Source organism: Podarcis vaucheri (assembly GCF_965113315.1).
Source record: "Podarcis vaucheri genome assembly, chromosome: 17".
NCBI classification, from domain to species: Eukaryota; Metazoa; Chordata; class Lepidosauria; order Squamata; family Lacertidae; genus Podarcis; species Podarcis vaucheri.
The window spans coordinates 27256211-27282626 of record NC_138755.1 but is presented as its reverse complement, the minus strand read 5'-3'; the positions used below and the strand labels follow the sequence as shown (position 1 = coordinate 27282626).

The 26416-nt window shown below is 42.1% G+C and overlaps 2 protein-coding genes across 2 annotated transcripts in view; both read left to right on the top strand.

Moving 5' to 3' along the window:
• SUSD1 (sushi domain containing 1) overlaps nucleotides 1–22715 on the top strand; it is a gene marked incomplete at its 5' end in the record, with an annotated part of 44021 nt that extends 21306 nt beyond the window's left edge. The window contains 6 exons of the mRNA XM_082204753.1: nucleotides 786–972; nucleotides 10867–10960; nucleotides 12408–12666; nucleotides 17871–17910; nucleotides 19123–19216; nucleotides 21972–22715. Coding sequence (XP_082060879.1) covers nucleotides 786–972; nucleotides 10867–10960; nucleotides 12408–12666; nucleotides 17871–17910; nucleotides 19123–19216; nucleotides 21972–22116 — 819 coding nt within the window. The 3' untranslated portion in view covers nucleotides 22117–22715. The remainder of the gene's footprint in view (nucleotides 1–785; nucleotides 973–10866; nucleotides 10961–12407; nucleotides 12667–17870; nucleotides 17911–19122; nucleotides 19217–21971) is intronic.
• The window catches only part of SHOC1 (shortage in chiasmata 1), a 250942-nt gene continuing 239690 nt past the window's right edge, over nucleotides 15165–26416 (top strand). Inside the window, exon 1 of the mRNA XM_082204533.1 lies at nucleotides 15165–15190. The gene's annotated coding sequence lies outside the window, so the exon portion shown is untranslated. The remainder of the gene's footprint in view (nucleotides 15191–26416) is intronic.

The following is a 26416-nucleotide window of genomic DNA, read 5'->3' as shown; positions in this document are numbered from 1 at the left end:
AAAACCTGGTCTGCACAAGCTAAAGAAGGAGGTGGGAATGAGATGGTAGAAAGGGCCCAGAGGTGGTCAAATGGATTGTACCATTTCAGACCAAAAGCAGGAATTCACATTTTATTAACAGGCCCCAACATAAAAGACTCTCTGCAAATACCAAAGCAAGTACAGCAGGAAACAGGTTGTTGTTTAGTTGTCGTAGTTGTGTTTGACTCTCTGTGACCCCACAAACCAGGGTATGCCTTGGAAATTCTCACTTTCTTCTCAAAGCTCCTCCTTTTTTATGTCCATGGAGTTTTCTTGGCAAAATACTGGAGTGGTTTGCCAGTTCCTTCTCCAGGTGGATCACATGTAGTCTAAACTCTTGGCTATGGCCTGTTTGTCTTGGGTGGCCCTGCACAGCATGGCTCATAGCTTCTTGAAGTTATTCAAGCGCCTTTGCCACGACAAGGCAGTGATCCATTAAGGGGAGGAAACAGGTTAGGTTAAAGGTTAAAACCCTTCTGTCCTGTTGTGCTAGTTTTCCATTTTCAGAGAGCACTTTACAGTGGGGCAGCATTCAAAATTGGTTTTGCACTTCCTTTCTGCTTCATTCTGCTGGCCTTAGAAGCAGGCACTTCCAATAGATCGAGGACATTCAGACCAGACAAACGTAGTGTATTCTGCTTCCTGCCGCAACCACCAAAACGTTTGCTTAGTGCACTTAAATTTAAGAGGCCCCACTAGCTAATAATATGTGCCAAATGTTTAAAGTGTTTCATTCTCATTTGGGTCGCACACTCCATTTGCAGCTTCAGATACAGGGCCTACGGTGGTATCAGAAACAATTCCGTGATAACATGACCTATAACTTCACCACAAGTTCTCAGACTCCAGCAGTGTGCCTTGACTTACTGCCGGGCACCAATTACACCGTTAACATCTCCACAACAGATTTCAACCACAGTGCTCTCATCTACATGAGAACCCCCATCACTGGTAAGGCCTTGCTTTGTATTTTTCTCCTAGTATTTTGACAAGGTTGGAAAATTAAAAGTGCAGGAAGTCACGTCAGTTGATTTTTATACCATCTGGAAGAAAGCCATAGAATTTACTACCTTTCACTTTTCCATTCTTGCTAAGGAAGCCCCTCCCTTACTTGATCAAATAATTTTCTATGCCACTTACCCTACCGACGCCACAGTGACTTAGCAAGTTGTGGAATATGAAGAGTGAGGTTTAGTGCTTATGTTGAGTCTTACTGCAGCAGAGGCACCAGCTCTTGCCATGATGGAACGAGAGCTACCTTTGGACTTGAGTACACGGGTGGAGCTGTGGTCTAAACCACAGAACCTAGGGCTTGCCGATCAGAAGGTTGGCGGTTCAAATCCCCGCAACAGGGTGAGCTCCCATTGTTTAGTCCCAGCTCCTGCCCACCTAGCAGTCCAAAAGCATGTCAAGTGCAAGTAGATAAATAGGTACCGCTCCAGCGGCATTTCCATGTGCTGCTCTGGTTCACCAGAAGCGGCTTAGTCATGCTGGCCACATGACCTGGAAGCTGTCTGCAGACAAACACCGGTTCCCTCGGCCTATAGAGCAAGATGAGCGCCGCAACCCCAGAGTTGTCCGTGACTAGACCTAACGGTCAGGGGTACCTTTACCTTTATACCTAGATTCAAATACAGTCGTACCTCGGAAGTCAAATGCAATCTGTTCCGGAAGTCTGTTCGACTTCCAAAATGTTCAGAAACCAAGGCGCGGCTTCCAGTTGGCTGCAGGAAGCTCCTGCAGCCAAATGGAACCCATGGAACCATGTTCAGGTTCCAAAGAACATTCACAAACTGGAACACTCACTTCTGGATTTGCGGCGTTCGGGAGCCAAAACGTTCTATTTGCAAGGCGGTCGACTTCCAAGATACGACTGTATATGTTTTTCCAATAACCTGCTGATTGCTGAACTAGCAGTGATGATGACAGGAACATTTTGTTTCACGTGCCATTCTTGTTCACTTATGAATAGGGGGGTGAATGGGTGGGTGGGGATTCTCAAACAGCAAAAGAAGCGTGCTGATCCCTCCCCATTCCTTTTTTTTTTTTTTTTTTTTTTTTGTGGTTTCATAATGTCATTTCGTAAACTTCTTTCCTCGGACTTCCCCATACCTCCCCTTTCTGCATCCTCATGTCCAAATTTTACAGCAACTTATACATATTTTTCCAACTCTAATTTATTATAGTCCTTTCTTATTCTAATCTTATATTACTGCAACCCTTTATCTCTATCGAATCTCGACATTCTAAACTTCCTCAAGTTTATAATGGTCCTTAAGATAAATCTTGAATTTCTTCCAATCTTCTTCCGCAGTCTCCTTCCCCTGGTCTCGAATTCTGCTCGTCATTTCCGCCAAAGTCATGTAGTCAATCACTTTCATCTGCCATTCTTCCACGGTGGGTAGATCTTGTGTCTTCCAATACTTTGCTATCAATATTCTTGCTGCTGTTGTTGCATACATAAAGAAAGTTCTATCTTTTTTTTGCACCAATTGGCCGACAATGCCCAAGAGAAAGGCCTCTGGTTTCTTAAGAAAGGTATATTTAAATACCTTTTTCATTTCATTGTATATCATCTCCCAGAAGACCTTAATCTTCGGGCACGTCCACCAAAGATGATAAAAAGTGCCTTCAGTTTCTTTACATTTCCAACATTTATTGTCGGGCAAATGATAAATTTTTGCCAGCTTGACTGGGGTCATGTACCACCTGTAAACCATTTTCATTACATTTTCCTTTAAGGCACTACATGCCGTAAATTTAATTCCGGTGTTCCACAACCTTTCCCAGTCAGCTGACATTATATTATGACCGATGTCCTGTGCCCATTTAATCATGGCTGATTTAACTACTTCATCTTGTGTATTCCATTTTAACAGCAAGTTATACATTCTTGACAGATTCTTAGTATTGGGTTCTAACAATTCTGTCTCAAGTTTTGATTTTTCCACCTGGAAGCCAATTTTCCTGTCTTGTTTAAAAACCTCCGTTATTTGGTAATAGTGGAGCCAATCTTGTACTTTGGGTTTTAGGTTTTCATGGCTCTTTAGTTTCAGTCTCTCTCCATCTTGTTCTAGAATCTCACAATACTTTGGCCATCCGACCTCCATATTGAGTTTCTTGTGGGCCTTCGCCTCTAAAGGTGACAACCATCTAGGGGTTTTATTTTCCAGCAAGTCTTTATATCTCATCCAAACATTGAACAGCGCTTTCCTTACAATGTGATTTTTAAAAGCACTATGCACTTTAATTTTATCATACCATAAATATGCATGCCAACCAAATGCATTATTAAAACCTTCTAAGTCCAAGATATCTGTATTCTCGAGGAGCATCCACTCTTTCAACCAGCAGAATGCTGCTGCTTCATAATACAATTTTAAGTCCGGCAGGGCAAATCCCCCTCTTTCTTTTGCATCTGTTAATATTTTATATTTTATCCTGGGCTTTTTGCCCTGCCAGACAAATTTCGCGATATCTTTCTGCCACCTCTTGAAACAGTCCATCTTGTCAAGTATTTGCAAAGTTTGAAACAAAAATAACATTCTAGGCAATACATTCATCTTAATTACTGCAATTCGGCCTAACATTGATAATCTCAAGTTTGACCATATTTCTAGATCTTTTTTGATTTCTGTCCAACATTTTTCATAGTTGTCCTTATACAAATTCAAATTTTTAGATGTTAGGTTAACCCCTAGGTATTTCACCTTCTTAGTCACCGTCAAACCCGTCTCTTCTTGAAACTTGTTCTTTTCTATATCTGTCAAATTTTTCCCTAGGACTTTAGTTTTTTGTTTATTCAACTTAAATCCGGCTACCTGGCCAAATTGTTGGATTATCTCCAACACCTTTTTCGTACTAGTGTATGGCTCTTGTAAAGTCAGGACTAAATCATCTGCGAAAGCCCTTAACTTGTAATGTTTTGCTCCGACCTGTACCCCTTTAACCTGCTGGTCATTTCTAATCATATTCAGCAAAACCTCCAGGACAGAAATAAAAAGCAATGGGGAAATTGGGCATCCCTGTCGTGTTCCTTTTTCTATCTTAAGTTCCTCCGTTATCACATTATTTACAATCAACTTAGCTTTTTGTTCAGAGTATATTGCACCCACACCATTCTCAAAACCTTGTCCTACCCCCATCCCATGAAGATTCTTTTTCATAAAACTCCAAGAAATGTTGTCAAAGGCTTTCTCCGCGTCCACAAATATCAAAACTGCTTTGGTGTTTATATTCACCTCTAACTTTTCCAAAATGTCTATTATAATCCTAACATTGTCTGAGAGGTGTCTCTTTGGGAGAAAGCCTGCTTGGTCTCTGTGGATCTTTTCCATCAATACTCTTTTAAATCTTTTTGCTAAAATGTCTGCAAAAATTTTGTAATCCACATTGAGTAACGAGATTGGGCGGTAGTTCTTCAATTGAGTCTTTTCATTCTCTGTCTTTGGTATGAGTGAAATATATGCTTCCTTCCACGATTCGGGTGCCTTTTTTCCCTCTAAGATCTCATTACAGACATCCTTTAACGGTTGAATCAGCCATTCCTTTAGCGATTTGTAATATCTGGAAGTCAAGCCATCTGGTCCTGGAGATTTGCCCAATTGCATGTCCTGAATGGCACCCTCTATCTCTTGTTCTGATATTCTCTGGTTTAAGTCCACCTTACTTTGAGGGGAGATTTTTTGTAATCCATATTTGTTAAGGAATTTATCTATATCTTCTTCATTTTGTGCTCCTTGAGAATAGAGTTTTTTAAAATAACTCACGAAACAGTTTCTTATTTCATTTGGTTTAGATATAGTCCTTCCATCCACTTCTAAACTTGTAACTGTATTTAATTTCTGTCTTTTCTTAAGTTGCCATGCCAAAAACTTGCCACATTTGTCTGCCGACTCAAATGACTTTTGTCTCATTTGCTTTATTTTCCACTCTATCTCTTGGTTCATCAATTCCATATATTGTGTTTGATATATAATTTAATCTCCCTCAAAATCTCCTGGGACTTTGGTTTTGACCTTAATTTTCTCTCTCCTTCTTTTATCTTTTCCAAAATTTTTTCTCTTTTCTCATTCTGCCTTCTCTTCTTTATTGAGTTTTGTTGAATCAAAAACCCTCGCATCACAGCTTTGCTTGCGTCCCAGACCACTCTTTTTTCCACATTGCCCCTTAGATTGATTTCGAAATAGTCCTTTAAAGTTTTTTGGGCCTTCAAGTGGAATTCTCTATCTCGAAACAGGGTGTCATTCATTCTCCACCTAAACTGACCAGTTGTTGTAAGTTTCATTTCCATCTTCACGGCGTTATGGTCGGAGCAGGTTTTTGGGCAGATCTCTACCGTCTTAATCCTCGGAGCCATTCCACTAGTGATCCAAATTTGATCAATTCTGGTCCAGGTCATCTGTGCTTGGGAGAAAAAGGTTCCCTCTCTTTCAAGAGGGTTCCTTGTTCTCCAAATGTCTATTAGGTCCATATTCTCGGTCATTTCAAAAAAAGTCTTAGGGAGTCTCCCTTCTTTAGTGAGTGTCAGTCTTTGTGTCTTGTCCATATTTGTAGAAACTACACCATTCATATCTCCCATAATTATCATATTGTAATCCAAATAGTCCATCAGAGTTTCATGAAGTTTTTTAAAGAATTCCGCTTTACCTTCATTTGGTGCATAAATCCCAATTATCAAAAATTTTTCTCCTTGTACTTGTATCTCCACCGCTAAATATCTTCCTTCTTCATCTTTAAAAATCATTTTTGGAGCCCATTTCTCTTTTACATAGATCACAACTCCTCTTTTTTTCACTTTATCCGACGAGATAAATTCTTGTCCCAATTTTTTATTCATAAGTAGTCTCCTGTGGGCTCTAGTTATGTGAGTTTCCTGTAAGCAAGTCACGTCCAGTTGTTCTCTGTACAAAATATGGAATACTTGTCGTCTCTTCAAAGGCATGTTCATCCCATTACAATTCCAACTGAGGAATTGCAGGGCCATCTTGTTATTTTTCTGGTATTCCTCCAACTGCTCCCAATTGTTGTTCCTCCTCTGTTGGTAGTGGAAGGTTCTGTCCAAACGAAAGGTTCAAGATGTCTATTACACCCTTTTGCTCAGCAATTGGGTCTACAGTTCCTTTCTGTAGATCTTCTTGCTTTTTATGCAGGAACCTGTCTTTATCCTGTATCGTCTTTATTTTAACCTTCTTTCCCCTGTAGTCAAAGGACAGTCCCTGTGGGAATTCCCACCTAAAACGAATATCGTTCTTCTTGAGCAAGTAGACCAGGTCCTTATAAAAAGCTCTCAAGTCCAGAATATGTTTGGGGATATCTTTAAAAATCTGTATCGGTGAATTTCCAATTTGTAAGGCTTTTTCAAAATGCAGTCTTAGTATTTTATCTCTTTCCTCCTTTGATCTCAAGGTAATCAAGCAGTCTCTCGGTACCTTTCTATTTTGTCTTCTGCCCAATCTGAAAGCCGTTGTAATTTGGATTTCGTCTTCCTCTAGATCTTCCCAGGCATCTGCAAACTCCTTCATTAAAAAGTCTGTAAGGTTATCTCCTTCATCCTCTGGAATTGATCGTAATTTCAAATTCCTTTCTTTTCTTTGTAGTTCCCACAATGCCAGAGTTTCGTCGTGATCATAAACCTTTTTGGCAATCGGTTCTAATTTTTCCTGCGTCTCTCCAGCAATAGTTCTAGCTTCCTCCGCAATTTGACGTGTGGCAGAGTTCTCTTGCGTAAGCTTGTTTATAGATTCTGTGTTCAAGTCGAGTCTAGCTGTCAAGTCTGTCAATTTCTGTGAATTCTCTGTCAATTTCTTAGTATTCTCTGCCGTTTGCTTTGTCAAATTCTCCAGGGATTGGTTTATCTTGAGAAGGGCTTGCGATACTGCATCCATGGAGACTGCTGCACCTCTTTCTTGTCCTGTTGTCACTGTAGATGTTATTCCTGAGATCGAGCCTCTTTTCTTGAGTTGCTGTAGCTGCTTTGTCTTTGCTCTCGTGGTTATCTCGTCTGCTGGGCCACTCATATCCCAAGGTCGTTTCCCACAGGAGCCTTCACCAAAAGGAAAATTCCACTGTCTCAAAGCGTAGCAACTTTCAATTTACCCTCTAGAGGGAGCAAATCAGAATGTCCGCAAACCGAAATTACGAGTATTTATAACACAAATTTATCAGGAGGCTCCTATATGTATATTGCAGCACTTTCCCAATAGATAAAGTCCCAGCCTTCCCTGATAAATTGTATCCACCAAGTCCCAAAACTTTGTATCAAGTAAACAGTAAAGCTTCCACTTTGTAACCTTCACAAGAATTTTAAAGTCAGTTCAGTGTTCCTTTGTTTTATGAGCAGTTCGTACCAGGTTGGGGGCTGCAGAAGTTTTCCTTTTCCGTTAAATTAATCATGCAGCTTGTAAAGTCACTTTTTCCTCCCCTCTGCCCTGCAAGCTGGAGGGGATGATCAAAGTCCAAATGTCGGATTCAGGCAATTAAGAACAATTTTCCCTTACGGATGCAGCTTAATAACTTTCGTTGCTTCGATTGTCATGCAGTCGGGGGAAGGCAGACTTCCTTAATTTTTGCCTTCCCCGTTTTCAGCCTAATTTCAAATAATTTTGACACGAATACAGGTTCAGTCTTACTCACGGGTCCTTTTTGTCCAGATTGTTTAGGAAGGGAATCGACGCTCTCCACTAATGGCGATCCCTCCCCATTCCTTACCTCCCCTAATTTTGTTGCTCCAGCCACTTTTTGCATTCTGGGCTCTTTTCTGATATCAGAACCAGGAAGAGAGAAAAATGGTTGTAGCCACCAGCTGCAGGAGAGATGAGGCCCAGGAAGGAGAGGGTTCAAGTCTCCTCTCCTGTGTGCTCCTTTTACGCCTCTCACCCCTTGCTTTCAGGAGTGCCAACTAGGCCCTGCAACTGTGGGTGCCCGGGGCCGTGGGTGCCATGCAGCGTGCATGGCCCTGGCACTGAAATTTGTGGATACCTGGCCCCTTCATGGGGAATTTTTATGGGTGCTTGGGCAACCAAGACCCCAGGGAATTGGCTCCTATGCTTGCTTTAGATATGAATGGGGTAGATATGTGAGTGGGCTGGGGGAAGTTATTGACTGATTGAATAGCTTCTCTGTATGGAACATCATACGGTCTTGGTCGTTGTTATGTTGCATAAACCTGAAAAAACATCCTCCTTTCTCATGCGCTGTGTGGAAAGAGGACGAGACATTGCCATTTCTAATGCACTTTGTGGTTACTCTGTCTGCTAACCAGAAGAAGGCAGTCTTTGCAATTTCTTTACATTTCTCCCCAGTCTGTAATCATCCACTAGGTGAAGCTGTTTATCTTCGGCAGATAAATTGTTTCAACGTCTTCAGCTGTTCCTTCCTTTGTTAGGATGAAACAGAGAAGTCCCCCGCCCCTTAATAACCTTAACTGCTCCCACCCTTCTTTTCTTCTGCCTGTGCACTGCAGCTGAGCTTAAAACGTAAAAACAATCTAAATTTTTTATTCTGATTGATAGTCATGTGCTGCATTTGCCACATATTGTGGATAGTTCTATATTTAAAATAGCTGCTGCTGTTCTTGTCCACCAACTCGATATAACCATCTGCTGAATTATTCATCTGCCTGTATTCCAAGCCTTCAGAATTTGTGACTCACCAAGCAAAATTCATCATCATCAGCCATTCATTGTGTTCTTCCAGCTGCCTGATGCCCCCATCCCTCCCTCCATAGTTCCTACATTCCCAGGCAGCATAAACAGGAGATGTGCTGAGCTGGTGTTGGAACGATCACCCATGTCCGATGGACTGAGTTCAGCTTAGGGCTCAACCACGTCTTTGTTTGCCCCACTGCTTTCCCCTGGGAAAACCCACGGTTTAGTGCTGAATCGGAACAAACAGAAACTGGGTTTCCTGCCGATTGCCGTTTGTGCTAAAGAGTGGGTTTTCTGACGGGAAGCAGTGGGGCAAGGCAGAACCACTCGGACTTCTGCCTAGAGAGCACAAGAGAGGCAGGAAATGGGTCAGGTTTGTGCTTTCTAGGCACTAGTCAAGGGGAAATGTGGATGAGCCCACTTTGCAAGGATGCACAGCCTGTGCTCGTTTCCTTTTGCAGCCCACGAGCAGGAAACTTCCTTATTCCGTCTGCCGGTACCCCAGTCTTTCAAATTGCTGGTGCTCTCAATTCAATTACCTGCTCTTTGGGTTATGAGAAAGGGATTGATGGGCATGCTAAACAAAGCCCTGTGTCAGGGAACTGACATCGGAGCGAGAGGCGAAGGGGAGGCTCCCAGATGATGCTGGCGAAGGACCCAGTAGCAGGGGGAGAAACAGCTCAGTAGAAGGGGAAGCCAATCAGCGCAACACCAGGGATAAAGGGGGGCAGACGGGGGCTCCAGGACTCTTCACTGGACATCAGTGAGGAGAGCCCAGGTCCTCCGCTACCCACGCCTTCCCTGCGCAGAAGACTCCCGCGCAGTGAGAGGAGGAGGAGACTGGGTGTCAAACAACTTTTATGCTGGAAGAGGTTCAAGAAACGCCCACTGACGGATTCTGCCAGTGACCGAGGCAGCCACGATGAGAAGGGGCTGTGCAGTCAGAAAGGTTTAACAAGGCAAATTAACCGAGAAAGGCACCAGTTTACGCACGAGTAACTCATACCTATCACACCCTGATACAAGTTTTTGTAAACAGACACAGCTTTGAGATGTGGCAGTTTTGCAGGGAGACAGAGTGGAGTTTGTGGATGTTGAGGACGTGTGGAATCCTTTCTTCAACAGCTTTTCCCCCACCTGCAACTTTCACCATTGCATATCTTTTCCCTTCGCACAGAGCACTAGTTGTATGTTTACCATTGCAAACAGGGTGGGCTGATTTAATTAATGGACAAAGCTTAAAATATAGAAAAGAATATCTTTTTAGTTGTTTGTAGAAAAAGCAACGTTCATAATTCCAGAATTGAATTAATTACAGAGATTTAGAAAGGGGTAAAAGGTAAAAGTTAAAGGTAAAGGACCCCGGGATGGTTAAGTCCAGTCAAAGGTGACTTTGGGGTTGGGGCGCTCATCTCGCTTTCAGACTGAGGGAGCTGGTGTTTGTCCACAGACAGCTTTCCATGTCATGTGGCCAGCATGACTAAACCGCTTCTGGTGCAACGAGACACTGTGACCGAAACCAGAGTGCACAGAAACACTGTTTACCTTCCCTCCGCAGCGGTACCTATTTATCTACTTGCACTGGTGTGCTTTTGAACTGCTAGGTTGAAAGGGGATAAAATATTAGGCAGGAACATTTAATTGATTCATCAGACCCATCTTTTTTTTTAAAAAGCAACAATGTTTACTTACCTAAAAAGGTAGTCCAATTAATTGGGAGCAGAATCAATAATTTTAATAGAAATACTTATAAAAATTAAAGATGGCACTCATAAGCCTTCAGTTTATTATCTTTAAAATGGATGGCAAATAATAGTTTTTTTTAAAGTATGTACAGCACAGTATAAATGGTCGTGTAACACATGCCTGAAGGACTAACTTGCCCTGCTTGTTCCTCTGAACATCAGAGGCTTTGCCCTGGATTTCCCAGCCAGCTGAAATGCAGTATTGGTCTGTGAGGACCAGGGCCGCCTTGGTTGTGGCACCAATATAAGGAACACCCTTGTTCTGTTTTTTGTTCTGTTACTTTTTTGGTTTTTATCATTGCTGTTGATATTGCCGTGCATTTGATTTTGCAAGTTGCTCAGCTTTCTTTGTGAAGAAGACCAGGTTATGATTTTTTTAAAAAAATAATAATACAAATTTAACGCATGAATAATACCATTGTAATAAGAACAACACGTGGTTTGTTTTTTAGATCCACCATCTCCGGAAGTAGACTTCATATCAGTACAAGATTCTGCACCATTATTCAGCCTGAGGAAGGCAGAAGACAAAAATGGACCAATAAGGTCTCTGGATTTTTGCTACACATTTAAGATACTCCCCAAACACATAATACTTACACTTCAAACTTGATTTGCTTAGATTATTTTTTTCCTTTCACATTTCATTACAATTCAAAGGATTTAATTTCCTCCATATCTAGATTTACTTTCTATCACATATAGCTAACTGCTTTTTGACCCAGAGATGCAATAATCAACAAAAACACAGAATCTTGTGCCATGTATGCAAGATTTATACCCCTTACATTCTTCTTTATTTAATCTAGACAACCCCCCTCAGTTCCATAGCTGTAGTCCACAATAGATTTTGATCTCCATTTCATCATAAGTAAGTACTCATTCCGTGGGTTCATTAGTACAGTGGTACCTTGGGTTACAAACGCTTCAGGTTACAGACTCCGCTAATCCAGAAGTAGTACCTTGGGTTAAGAACTTTACCTCAGGATGAGAACAGAAATCGTGTGGTGGCAGCGGGAGGCCCCATTAGCTAAAGTGGTACCTCAGCTTAAGAACAGTTTCAGGTTAAGAACGGACCTCCAGAACGAATTAAGTTCTTAACCAGAGGTACCACTGTATGGGGAAAATATAATAAGGGATACCTAATTTGCATTAGGGCTGGACACTGAAGATGAAGAGGCAAGCTTGATTTGCGTGGCCTCCATGGAAGCAGGGAAACCTCATGGTTGCGTTACCCAAGACTGCTAGAATAGGGGCCAGCCTATTTTTCAAAGGGAGGGGATGGGTTTAGCTTTCTTCACCCAAATGGTTCCAGAGAGTACTGTCTTCCCTGTAAATGAGAAGCTACCATATACTTGTGTGGATTAAGGCACTGGCTGTAGCATCACCTGTCCCTAATGGTGGTTGCCTCTGTGTTCAATGGAGAGAGATGCTTAACAATAGATGGAAACATAGTTGTCAACCTTCCCTTTTTTGGCTGGAAATACCCTTATTCCAGCACCGTTTCCCGCTGCTTCCCGCTGCTATCCCGGATTGTTAGATATCCCGTAGACTGTCCCCAGGACAGGTGAGGCTGCTGATCCCTTATTTTCAAATCTGAAAGTTGACAGCTATGGATGGAATGGATCTCTCTACATGGAATGCAAAGAGACACACTACATTCTATTGAGATCCCTGCAGTATATGCCCCTCTTTCCCAGTTTCCCAGCATTGGTAAAGTAAGCAATAAAGTCCCCCAGTTAACTTGCTCTTTTGTAAATCCAGTGCTCTGAATAGTGTGGTTTAGCCTAGCGTTATTGAAGAAAGCATAACAATTTATGATTATAGGGTTTTTTAAAAAATAAAATATAGTACAACAAGCCATTCAGTGATGGCCTGTGATTGAGAGCTTTTAAACAAAGCAGCACGTTGAAGAAAATCAATGCAGAAATCAAAAGGCAATTGTGTATAAATCACTTCTGACACTCCTTGATGCTCTTCCATCTCTTTCTAGTTCATACCAAGTGATTGTCATTCCCTGGAGCCTACAGTGCAACTTTGATTGTTACTCCTTGACTAGACTAGACTATTTCAGCAAAGGCACTGACTCAGAAGGCTATGTGGCAGCAGAAATCCCGGCCAAGGTCGTTGCTGACAACATGCTGGTCTTTGCCCTCGGAGACAGACTTTACTATGGGGATTTTTACAATGCTCCCCTGAAACAAGGAAAAGATTATTGTGTTATACTGAGGACAATCAGTAAATGGAATGGGGTAAGGACGCAGGCCAAAATTCTTCCTGAATAAGAATGATGCATTTATTGATTTGATTTTATACCCTACCTTTCAACAGATTCCTGTGACGACTTACAAAAAGTTAATAAATTAAAACAAAAACATGAACTTTGCAATCAATGCTGGGTTTACGTATAAGCTAAACAAGCTATAGCTCAGGGCCCCACTCTCTTGGGGCCCCCAAAAAAAATTAAAGAAAAAAACACCTGGATGTACATTTCCAAAATAGAAGCTAAAAAACAAATAAAATAAAACCTACACACAGCAACAGTGTTTTGTTTTGTGCAGGCTCCTATGGTGTAAATAATGGGCCCAGCCTGCTAGCCTGCTACCTAAAATATCACTATCACTATTAATATACTTCTTCTTAATTGTATTTCACTATTAATATACTTCTTCTTAATTGTATTTCAGTTCAACAATTACTTTGATAAAATATATATTTTGTCAATGTGCAAATGGCTTTAGATACCTATTAGTTCCATAAATTGCCATGTAGCATATATTCAACACAAAAAACAGTGACAATTTGTTGTTGACAAAGGACAGCTGGACATATAAAGGGCCCCATTACCTTCAATAGCTTAGGGCCTCATCACACCTAAATCCGGCCCTGGTTGCAATCCTATACATGTGTTTTCAGAAGTAAGTTTTATTGAGTTGGGGATGTCAGAAGCTGCCTTAGATGGAGTCAAATCATTGGTCCACCCAGCTCCTCATTGTCTACAGGATAGACCGGGTACATTCTCATCCCTACCTGGAGATGCTGGGGATTTAACCTGAGACCCTCTGCATGCAAAGGAGATGCTCTGCTACTGAGCTATAGTCAGTCCCACCCATGAGGCCAGGTGAGGCGACTGCCTCAGACAGCAGGATCCACCCGGGCAGCAAGTTCTGATGTCAATCTATCTCCCCTCCCTTGTTCCTGGTGTAGACCTTTCCTCACCCCTTCTTCCTTGCCAGGGAGGGGGGCAACATTTGGGGGTCCGTCTCAGGTGACAAAATGTCTTGGGCTGGCCCCAACTCCCATTGAACTGAAAAGCTGTAGATCAGTGGTAGAGCATCTGCTTTCGGATGCAGCCTAAAAGACTACAGTCACACCTTGGTTCTGAAACAGAATGAGTCCCAGGAGTCCATTCAACTCCTGGAACCATTTGGAAACCAAGGCCCAGCTTCCAATTGGCTGCAGGAGCATCCTACATCCAATCAGAAGCTGCAGAAGCAGCACCGGATGTTTCAGCTTCCAAAAATCGTTCGGAAACCAGAACACTCACTTCCAGGTTTCGATCATTCGGGGGCCAATTTGTTCAGGAGCCAAGGTGTTTGAGATCCAAGGTGCGACTGTACATTGTAAATGCAGTTAGCGGAACTAAAAAACAGACACCAGGAGGCATAAAAGACTTTGTTCAGAAGGTTAAGGAACTTGGGAAAATAATAATAATGATGATAATTACCTCGTGCCAAAATAACACCCGCAAAGATCCACGTAGAGAGCACTTTGCAGTTGGGCTATAACTGTGGAATTGCCCTTTGTGTACATGTAGAGATAAGCAAACCTTCAGGCATCCTAATCCCAAACTGATGGGTTTTATATGGAAAAGTTGGTATTTTATAACATGATATTAAACATTGTATATAAACATTGTATTAAATAACATTAAAGTTTTTTAAATATTTAACATTATAACTTCTATACCCTAGTTGTCCAAAACAAGTTCAAGATTTCCAACAGAACTTCTCCAGTGTTTTGATGTAATAGGGCCTAGCTGCTTCATTACCATAAAACTTCTAATCTATCATTTTTTTAAAAAAAGTATCCAAGTGCACTATATCCCCTGTGTTAAAATAGAACTTTCATTTATTGAAATGTCTGGTTTTCCAAATTCTTCTCAAGTCACTCACCCTTTTCAAATGAAGAAAGCTTAAGTAGTGCTTTCAGAAATCCTCGTCACATGAATAGACATATCCTTTTATATGTTAAAATAGGATTAAAAATAGAAACTTAAAGAAAAAATGATCCCGTGAGGCACATGTACCAAATCTTATTAACAGTGGAATTAAAGTTGTGCATTTTTAGTGAACAATAGTTGGTTATTGTGTGGCGTATTCTTCCAAATTGTTTCATTCCAAGATGCTGTTTTCTTTAAAGCTTTGTGCTCACTTCCGACTGTGGACAGGAAATTGAAGCTTTGTATCAGGACAGGTTTTTTTCTTTGGTCAGCCCAAAGTATAATTCCTCCAGGCTAAGCCATTTGTTTTGCAGGCCATTCTGTGCGATAAAATATTTTCCTCAAATCACATCAATGATACATTTGGGGTTTTCCTTCCGACCAGGTAGGAAGTAATCACAGGTAGGAGTTAGAAGAGAGACTGAGGTTGGTGGGACAGGGCCCCATTCATCCTTATGGACCAGTCTTCACTGCTTCCAACAGCAGTGAATTTTTAGACAAATAGTCTAAATCAGGGCCAGATTTAGGTTTGATGAGGCCCTAAGCTACTGAAGGTAATGGGGCCCTTTATAGGTCCAGCTGTCCTTTGTCGACAACAAATTGTCGCTGTTTTTTTGTGTTGAATATATGCTATACAGTGGTACCTCTGGTTGCGAACGGGATCCGTTCTGGAGGCCCATTCGCAACATGAAAAGCCCGCAACCTGAAGCGCTGTATCTGCGATTTAGTACTTCTGCGCATGCGTGAGCGGTGAAACCCAGAAGTAACCCTTTCCGGTACTTCTTGGTTGCCATGGGACGCAACCTGAAAAAACGTAACATGAAGCAAATGTAACATGAGGTATGACTGTATGATAAATTATGGACATAATAGGTATCTAAAGCCATTTGCACATAACAAAATATGTATTTTTCAAAGTGATTGTTGAACTGAAATACAATTAAGAAGTATAAATAAAGAAATTCCTTCCAGTAGCACCTTAAAGACCAACTAAGTTAGTTCTTGGTATGAGCTTTTGTGTGCATGCACACTTCTTCAGATGTAAGTGTGCATGCACACAAAAGCTTATACCAAGAACTAACTTAGTTGGTCTTTAAGGTGCTACTGGAAGGAATTTTTTTATTTTGACTATGGCAGACCAACACGGCTACCTATCTGTAATTAAGAAGTATAGTAATAGTGAAATACAATTAAGAAGACATATATTTTGGGGGTTGGAGCCAAGAGAGTGGAGCCCTAAGCTATAGCTTGTTTAGCTTATACGTAAATCTGGCACTGGTCTAAATGAAACAGCAGAACAGTGAGTGCTATTAAGCAGAACAAAAATGTTGGCAAATACCAGCGCTCTTGGCAATTAGAAACTTGCTTTGCTCATTTATGCATTGTCATAAGCTTCAATCACTCCCCTTCCAAACATTATTAGCCAGTGTAAGAAACTTGCTCAATTGTTATTTTTGTTTCTCGTAGAAGCTTCATATATCCTAATTCCCTTTTGCTTTTCACCACTGGCATCTTTTAAAGAAAAGATATTAGCTAAGCACTAGTAATCCCTTCTGTGACTGCTATCCTTTCCCATTGAACTAAATGAGTAAACTCACAAAGGATTGCATCTAAAACATGTTGTTGTTGTTTAGTTGTTTAGTCTTGTCCGACTCTTTGTGACCCCATGGACCAGAGCATGTCAGGCACTCCTGTCTTCCACTGCCTCCCGCAGTTTGGTCAGACTCATGTTTGTAGCTTTGAGAACACTGTCCAACCATCTTGTCCTCTGTCGTCCCCTTCTCCTTGCCCTCAGTCTTTCCCATCATCAGGGTCTTTTCCAGGGAGTCTTCTCTTTTCATGAGGTGGCCAAAGTATTGGAGCCTCAGCTTCAGGATCTGTCCTTCCAGTGAGCACTCAGGGCTGATTTCCTTCAGAATGGATAGGTTTGATCTTCTTGCAGTCCATGGGACTCTCAAGAGTCTCCTCCAGCACCATAATTCAAAAGCATCAATTCTTTGGCGATCAGCCTTCTTTATCGCCCAACAGGACAATAACTTCAGTATAAAACTTCTGTGGATTAGAGCAGCCTAACTAGGTCCATCATGAACCCAGATGAATAAAGATATCTCAGGTTGCTGGCGATGGAAGTGCCACAGTGAGGCCACTGTGAGGATGGGAGCTCCACTGCCAAGAACAGCCCACCCAACCTCCCCACAGATCTCAAAACCTAGGCTGAAATAATAGTACGCAGTGGATACTTGCCATGGCCCTGGATTCACCGAACAATGTAACTAGTTCCAGAAGTCCAAAAGAGATTTTGAATGTGGTTTCTGAGCAGCCCCATTCCCAATGATGCATGGCAAACTTCATTTGAAGCCAAAGGGTGTTTCAAAAGTCATTTATGCTTCAGCATAGGGAAAAGGAATAGAAGAAAACCCCACAAAGTATGTCCAAACCCTAGGTTGCAGCTAATGGACCTTAGGCATTATACCTAGTGATAAATGCCATTAATGGATACAATACATCGTACTCAAACCTCTGAAAGAAGTAGGCTGTATTCTAGCCCATTGATGTCAATGTAGCTAGCAAGCAGTCATTGATGGTGTGCTGGGTTGCAGCCAGAGATGGACATCACAGTAATGCAAGGGTGGCAAACCTGAAACCCTAATTCCCATCTTGTTCTTGAACTGTATTAATTTGGACTGCAGGCGCAGTTCACGTGACAGAATTTTCCTCCATACAATAAATAAATAAAATTCCCTGATAGGTTATGAAGCAAGGCTAGAACACTCTCCTTGACATGCCAGCATTCTGTGTTCAAGAATTTTAATTTTCTGTATGGAGGAATATTTAGTGCTCCCTCTCCCCACTCTGCAATCTAATATAATGCAGTTCACATACACATTACAGAAAGGCTTGACCTTGTGCCTATGTTAGGAAGTTTTTGGCAAATATCTTTTTTATTCTACCAGCCTTTTTGATACATTTGGTTCAGTGCATTTTAGTCCCCTTGCTGGGTTTTATTGATTCTTGCGATGGTTTTATGCTGTGTTCTTTTTGTTTTGATATTTAATTGTATGTATTGATTTTGTTTGTATTCAGTTTTTTGGTGAGGGTTCCCCCCCAAAAAATGTCCAGAAGACCTGGCAATTTGGTGATATATAAATGACAAAATAAATAATTATATCTGTGTGAGCTTTCAGCCTTTGTTCCTTAGGAAAGCAATAATGCAGGTTGTGTTATTTCCCCCAGGTGAAAAAGCAATCCTGTGTAGTCTGGGCTCAAATTAAAGGTAAGTTTTCTGTTGACTGAGGAACCAACAACTAACTTCCAGTTGCTCCTGTTATGAAAATAGCAATTCATGTGGCCGTTCGTTGTTTAACGAATTTATATTGTTACAAAAGTCAGATGCCTTCCCCCTCCCTCTGCCGAGCGGTGGCAAGAGCCCATGGGGTCCCAGGCACCCACACAGCGTCTCTGCTCCTTTGCAGAATTGAAGACACAGCAGAGACAGTCGTGGCTTTCATAAATATGGTTTATTCACCTATTTACACCTTCAGTCTGCATGGAGGGAGTCCAGATCTTACAGCATGGCCAACCCCAGTGCAGGCAACCTTCAGCCTGCCTGTCCAAGATGGATCTTAGCTCTTCTTCCGCTTTCTTCCCAGAAACCCTTTTCCTGTCCCCTCAAACCTTGGTAACAACTCACTCCCCAATGGCCCATCAACACCTTTTGTCATGTTAATAGGTTTGACCTTCACTCAGTCATCCAGGCTGTTTTGCATAAGCCAGCCCAGGAATTCACTGAATTCCCTATCTGGCACTGTTCTGTATTTTAACCTCCATTCCAATTAATCCAAACCCTAGCATTTATTAATTTCTAGGGTTCCTGGGGGTTCCCCCTCTTAAACCTATAACAATATGTCACGCTATCATACTTCAGAACTAAAGAGGTGAAGTTCTAGAGCAGATGGGTGAATGTGACAAAACTCTCAAAATGTAGAGAAAGGAAGTCCACTCACTCACTCTGCTGGGTGCTATTGCAGGCTGGCATTCCCCTGCACACTGGGATGTGATGTGGGAACTCCCAGGGACTGTCTCTGGACCTTAGCAATCAGCTGGTCACCACTGCATGCAGTTAACAAGATCTACCTTTGCTTGAATTCATCTGCCTTGTTCAGCGTCCTGGGGATTCCTATAAGGCCCAGGATAAATGGGGAAGTTTGGGGATCACCACATTACTGTAAAGGAAGAGTGAGACAAGAAAGCCATGGGTAAGAAGTACAACTGCTTTTGAGAAAGACAATTCCATGTAGTTTGTGTCATTTCTTCAGTTGGGTGCTGGCTACTGTCTGGTTGATGTCTGGAGAGAAAAAAGCAGGAAACCCAGCATTTGAGCTTTGTTACAGTATGTAAACTTCAGTCCCTTCTGACAATGAATCACAAGACTGAACTGCGTCATTTGGTGGGCGCCTACTTGAATTTTAATTTACTTTTCTTTCAGATTTATCATCCTCGCCACAGCGTCTGACTATTATTTTATTGGGGTCAGTTGCTGCTCTCTGCTCCATCCTGTTACTGTTGCTCTCTGTGGCATGGTATGTGGTGCTAAGAATTCACTTTGGTAACTTTCTTCTTGTCTGCTAGACTTAACTGTGTACAAAATAATGGATAACACAGTAAATTTCTTGGAAGCTAAGAGGGAGACAGATGTAGAATTCTGAAGGGCAGTTACAGGAGACCTTTGCCTACAATGTGAACCCACTTTGAAACTTTTGTTACAGACATACATATGAGGGAGCTGAATGCTCCTCCAGCAAGTTGCCTCCCATTCCACAACATTGTTGTCTCCCCCAACCCAAAATTATGTTTTGGACGATCTGTGTCCTTTAAAAGAAAAAAGCAGCACTGCACATGCACACAAAATGGATACCTTTCACCTTCATCTTGCAAAACTAATTTGGGAACTAGGGAACTGGGACAGGCAGTGAGGTTCCTAGTGATGTCACTGACACTATTCATAAGACTCTTAGCACCATCAGGTCAAAAAGACTGAGTGGCATTCAGTTAAACAATTGCGCAAGCAGAAGTACTTCCGTTTGCACAACAGGACTTCCCCATATGTGCCGATCTGCTCTAGAGGGTTGGTGGAACAAATTTAGGAGGGCATGGGAAAAGGAGAGGGAGGAACCTCCCACTGCACAATGAGAAATCCTTGCACTGATGGAACATGCACCTTAGAACTGTGTTGAAAATCTCACACTGGAAAATCTGCGGAGCCTTTCAGTGACAACCAAAATGTGGCAAAGCTGTGGTCCTTTGGATTTACAGCTCCCTCCATCCCTGACCATTGGCTGGAACTGATGGGAGTTGGAGTCCAACCACATCTAGAGGACAACGTGGGCAAAACTGTCAGACCACCCCTGTCTCTATTATTGAGCCAGTTGTTTTGATCAAGGGAGAGAAACAGTAATTGTTTCATGCTTAAAATGTATTTCAAGGCTAAAAAAATATGGACAAGTTCAGACATAATGTGGAACCACAATTTCCTGTTATGCGAATAATCCTCAGGTTCATACGTTCCTTCTTTCTCTCTTCTTGTTTGGCCACAAGGATGATATCAAAAGCTTCTGCTTTTAAATAAATCATTTCCCCTTTATTTTGTCCACACAAAAGGAAGTTTAAATTGTGCTTTCTTAGAACAAGCCAGAACAAACCGGAACCATGATTTGCTCCTGTTTTGTTTTAACAATCTACAGTTTAAACAAACCACAGTTCCTGGGTTTCAGACATAATGGAGAACAGTGGTTTGCTTTAGGGCTTATTCACACTTAGCTTTTGCCCCACTCTTACCAGGCACAGGTCCATGTGCCCAACAGCATTGTATTATTATTTTTTGCTGTGGCGCTTTCTCCATGAAAACCCATTCTTTAGTGCTCAATCAGAGCAACCATCAGTTTGGGAAAACTCCAGATCAAAAAAAGGATGCTCAGACACAGAACTTCAAAGTGTGGACTGTGCCTGGGAAAAGTTAGTGTGGATAAGCCCAAAAATAAGTGGATGCTTCAGATACCATCCTCATGGCCGCTCAAAAGGAGGCAGGGTAAGGAGGAAGTGTGCAATCCTGATTCTTGCTCAAGCTCTTTTACATAATCCATAGTTTCTCATTACGTCTGAACGTAATGGTAACTCCATTCAATATACAGTGGTACCTCGGGTTACAAACGCTTCAGGTTACAGACTCCACTAACCCAGAAATAGTGCTTCAGGTTAAGAACTTTGCTTCAGGATGAGAACAGAAATTGTGCTCTGGCGGCGCGGCAGCAGCAGGAGGCCCCATTAGCTAAAGTGGTGCTTCAGGTTAAGAACAGTTTCAGGTTAAGTACGGACCTCCGGAACGAATTAAGTACTTAACCCGAGGTACCACTGTATAAGATCCCCTTTGCCACTTAGCTCTGCCTGTTTAGTAATTTTAAATACGTTTTCAACCAAGAGGTGTGTTTGTAGACACTTTATTTCTGTTCTCCTGTTTCATGTCTCACCCGAGAGGCAAATGGCTGCTTATTTTTGCTTAGGAACTGGGAAGATCTAGTCAATTTAATCTGCATGTTTGGCATTCAGAATTGCACGAGAGATATTTGGAGAGAGAGGGAATAGCGAACAAGGAGGGTTTTGCTTTGGGGGTGGGGAGTTAATTAGATTCTCATGATTCAAATCCCAAAGCAAAGTTTCCCCCCAATAGTGCCTTTGTGCTCGTAATTGGTAGTTGACCAGGAAAGCACTGATACCTGTTCCCTCCTGACTCTGGAGTGTATGATAAATCTAATGTAATTTTAAAACTCCCAACTGAGCTTTTGTTTAGAATGATAACTATCTGGAGTGGGTATTTATTTATTTATTTTACTGCAGAAGGCATTTAACAATAAAGATGATAGCAGATTAAGATAGGATTGTGCCTTTATTAGAAACGCAGGAAATTGACTTGATATGTTGAACGTGGGGGGACTGCTAGGGAGCCAGTTGTGGGGAGGGGGAAATTGGAAAGCTTTGCAACTTTGCCTTCTGCTCAAGGGCACTATTCAGCAATATAATTTATACCCAGTTTTGCAGGACAATGTGTACCTTTTTATCATGGAGTCTTGGCTAAACAAACCCTGGCCAATTGCAGGGTTGGGTAATTATGTGCTGGATAAATTCCAGATACTGTATATTCTGGGATGTGGCCAACTGTGAATCAGATTCTTCTCTATGCAGATTTTGTAGCTCAGTGCACAGAGTATTTAAACTTTAACTGTTGTTGTTTTTCCTCCCCCCGTCAACTCCTTTTCATGGTTTCTTATCTGTACAATGCAGCACGACACAGCACATATCTCCATCTTCACTGCCCAGAAAAGCATTTTCCAGCGATACTGGACATTTATCAATCACTGTCGATATTGCCAGGAAGAACATTGCATCGTCTTCTTCTCCCATGCTTCAGACAGTCTCTCTTCTCTAATGTGTGAATCCACCAATAACCTGTAAAGAGAGAATCGTGTTTTTAAAATGGCAGTCCCTGTCTTGGGTGCTTGGAACAATCAAATCCACCCACAGAATGTCAGCTACTGTTTCCACATTAGGAAGCCAAGGGATATTTTCTGTTTTGATTCCTCATTTCCTTCATTTGCTTTTCATTTCTGAACTGTGTTGGGGGAAAAGTTCTTCTGTATACCCACATCTTCACTTGAAATCCTTAGCAAGTGTGGTAACTTACCCTCAGCCTCTGTTTGAGGCCATTTTTGGGGGTGGGGAGGTAAATTCTCAATCCAAAAAGAAAGGAAAGCATTGCTTTTACATGCCCCAGTAAAAAGTATATATGAATAAGGAAATACTATCTCACGTTTCAGCTGAACTGGTCTGTTGCATCAGGCTGCAGTCACAAAGCACTGAGCCATCTAAGTCTGAGGCTTTTTTTTGATAATAAAACATTCTTCTGTACTTTAGATACTGCTACATGCTTTTGATCACACTGCTGTCACTGGAAGCCTCTTCAAGGCAAAATGTTTCCAAAGCCACGCTGTTCCCTTGGGAATTAAAAGAAGAAAAGCTTTTATTTTTCACCTTGTTGTCTTTTTTCGCTTTAAAACTTGCTTTGGTTTCAGTATTTCTTGAGGTGAAGCTATATATTACACCCAAGTATATAGAACTGTAGCCTTACAGTTTTCGTCATACTGTTTTAGAAAAGTACAAGTAAAGCATCGTTAATTGTTGTCTTTTGTGTTTTAAAACCTATTTTTAGTTGAAATTTATATGAAAGGTCACAAACAAACAAACAAATAATGTGTTCTTAAAATAAATTAAGAAAATAATAATTTGAAATGCCACTTTGGGCGGGAGAAATTAAGAAGGAAGAATCGGCAAGAGAGGGATCGCTTAACCCAGGGGTGGAAATCCTATGACCCTTCAAGTATTGCTGGAATCCAACCACGTTGATATTTTTTTAATAACACAACTGATTACAAATATTTTTCAATTAATAAACATTTGTAGAGCCATGGGTTCCACACTCCAGGTTTAACCCTTTATCTACCTGCCATTGCCCTGCTCCAAATTTCAAGCATACGTTTGCAAGCAGACCTTCGTGGTGCTGAAACTTGGAGCAGCATTCATTTCTATGCAAGTGAGAGGGACTGAGCTTTCAGATGCCCCATCTCTCCTATGTCCTTTCTCCTCCACCACCGCCAACCCCCACCACCACTTTGAATGCTGCAGGTTGTAGTACAGCGTTGTGCCTAAGCTGGCATATTAGAGATGCTCTGCCAAGCATCCGATTGCCACCCTACTTGCACTGGGAAAAGTTCCTTATGAAGGGCTCAGGACTGTTGATGCCAGAATACCAACAGTGCCCACTTCACCCGTGCACAAGGCAGAGCTGGATGCCAGGGCCAGAGTGAGGACATCTCCAGAACGATGTGCTGCTGGTTCTGGAGAACGCAAATACATTTGTCTGCAGTTCTTCAGCCAGAAAGCCCTATGTAAGGACCTAGTTGTATGCTAGGCTGCTGCTGCTTCCTGTCTCTTCCCACTTGTCCCTTGCAGTTGTGCTACCTCCCTGTGTCTGAGTGGGAATCATTTCTCAGAATCAAGGCCAGCCACATGGAAATAGCTACGTCCATCTATCAAGCTTGTGGCATAATGAAACAGTGCCATGGCAGTCTTAACTGCCCTCAGTTTCTCCTGCTTGTCTCTAGCACGGATCCAGAAGTTAATGTGCTCAAAATCCTTGTAACATCTGCAGTGGGTTGTCACATGGCAGCTGAGGACTGTGTAGACACTCTATTGTGGTTTTCACTCTATTAATGCTGCAGATACAAACCCTTCTTCTACAGCATGAAAAGAAATCTCAACAAACTCTGTTCCAGTTAAGTTCCTGGCTGTTGTCCATCCAGCCATTTTCTCTTACGTTGCAGTCTAGTGGTTTGTTTGATTCAGAAGGAAGCTTTCTGGAGGACACCCTTAACTGTAGCACATGACAAGTCAGAGAAAAGTCAGGCGGGCATCCTTTTGATGTGGGAAATACCCAAAAATTGTTGGAGAAGGAGGTGAGCAATGACATAAGGCTTAGTGGGGATGCGGGTTGGGGCCTGGTTGGAGTCATGGGTCATGCCCAAACCCAAATATCTCTGCCACAAACATGCTGTGGGTTGTCCTGCTTTTGTCGCACTGTTTCAGAAGTGCCCCTCCAGGCAACACTAATGTGGCAACACTGAGGAAGCGTCACAGAACAACTAATAAGTGAACAACTAATAGAACAACTAATAACTAATAAGGGTTTTCCAGTATAAATCCACCACTCACGCACTATTATTGTGTCAGTGACATGTTGCAGTGTCCACCTGAGGAAAAAGCCAAACCGTCTAGAGGGGCCTGTCGTTTAAGCTGGCAGTTAAGAATAAATATGGCATTCTTTTTACCTCTGTGTTAAATAGCTTGCATATATTTTATACGCTCTGTTTTGTTTCTCTTTGTTACTGTTAGGACAGAGCACTGGGACAAGCTAGAAATAAAAAGTTGGGATATCAGCCAGAAGTTTGGAGAAGGGGTGGGGTGGGGGAGATGGCTGTTTTGCCTTCCAGTGATACATGTCTTCTCTGAAGAAAGCGTCACTGAGCTCCACTGAACTTACTCCTAGGGAAGTGTGTATCCTATAGGATTACAGGCCTGGTTATATGCCTGAGCTGAGAAAGATGGCATTTCTCCTCATCACCACTAATAATGTGATTTGAGCTTTTCAATTTTAGGGTTTGAATATGATCTTGTCCTGTGTGTGTATCCTTAAGAGTTTTGTGGGGGTTTTTGAAGAAGTCATATGACCTTGTGGTTTTAAGAAGGGTTTTCAAGCTTCATCAGAATACCTCTGATGACAATGGGAGTGTCTCAAACCTTTGCACAGAAGAGTCTCAGACTTCAGCTTAAGAAATCCTTAAGGATGCCACCCTGGCCACAACGGTCCTTGGCAGTTTGTTCCAGGAGCTACTTCAAGTTGAACCTGTTTTGAGTTATTATGTTTTGTAACACAAATGTTGGGGCATTTGTCTCTGTTCAACAATTACTGAAAAGCTGTTTAAAGATAAACAGATTCAGTTAAATTCAGAGGTTTCCACAGATGATGGAATCCACAGTTTTTCGCTGGATTATTTTTCAGGATTAGGGGTAACTACTGCAAAACTGGAATTTAAGAGTAATTTGTGAAATGTATACAAATCTGTTATGAACTGATTTGTGTATGTTATTTTTTAAAAAGTGTGTTGCTAGGCTGATTTTTAAGGTACCCAATGGTATGGACACAGGGCTCACCCAGACTTCCTTTCATGTCACATTTATAGGCACAGGTCTGTGTTTTTAAGCTCCTGTGGCTTTCTCCAGAACACCCTCCCCCCGCTCTTTAACACTGTGTTGGAACAAACAGCAATTCATGTTTTCTGTGGAATTGTTTTCAGTGGTAAAAAGATTTTGGCAGGGAAAGCATCAGGGCAAAAAACACACAAAGTATTCAGACATGGACTGGGAATGCATGGATCTATGCCTACAAAGCACGGGCAAAAGGTAAGTTTGCATGAACCCCTTGTTCCCCTCTGACAACTGGGAACAAAATGGACCCCTGCACACATTACACATGTGCAAACCAGCCCACACACAAATATGACTTAGACATTTAACCAAAGGAGTTAATTAGAATTGTTAATAGCTGAAGGCGACCAGGTTAACGGAGAGCCTGGACTGAAATGGAATGCTAGCTTTATTTGCCTCCCCCTTTCTCCTTGCCCGGGACACGGGTGGCACTGTGGGTTAAACCACAGAGCCTAGGGCTTGCCGATCAGAAGGTTGGCGGTTCGAATCCCCACAACGGGGTGAGCTCCTGTTGCTCGGTCCCTGCTCCTGCCAACCTAGCAGTTCAAAAGCATGTCAAAGTGCAAGTAGATAAATAGGTACCGCTCCGGCGGGAAGGTAAACGGCATTTCCGTGCGCTGCTCTGGTTCGCCAGAAGCAGCTTAGTCATGCTGGCCACATGACCCGGAAGCTGTACGCCGGCTCCCTCGGCCAGGAAAGCGAGATGAGCGCCGCAACCCCAGAGTCGTCCACGACTGGACCTAATGGTCAGGGGTCCCTTTACCTTCTCCTTGCCCAGTTGGTGTTTATACAGCTAATACCACAAAGACAGCTTCTGGGAACAAAAACATTTTCACCTTTCTTGAGAGGCACCTTCAAGAAAAAGACTTGTGGGTCATGGAAGGATTTCCAACGAATCGCCTTCCGTT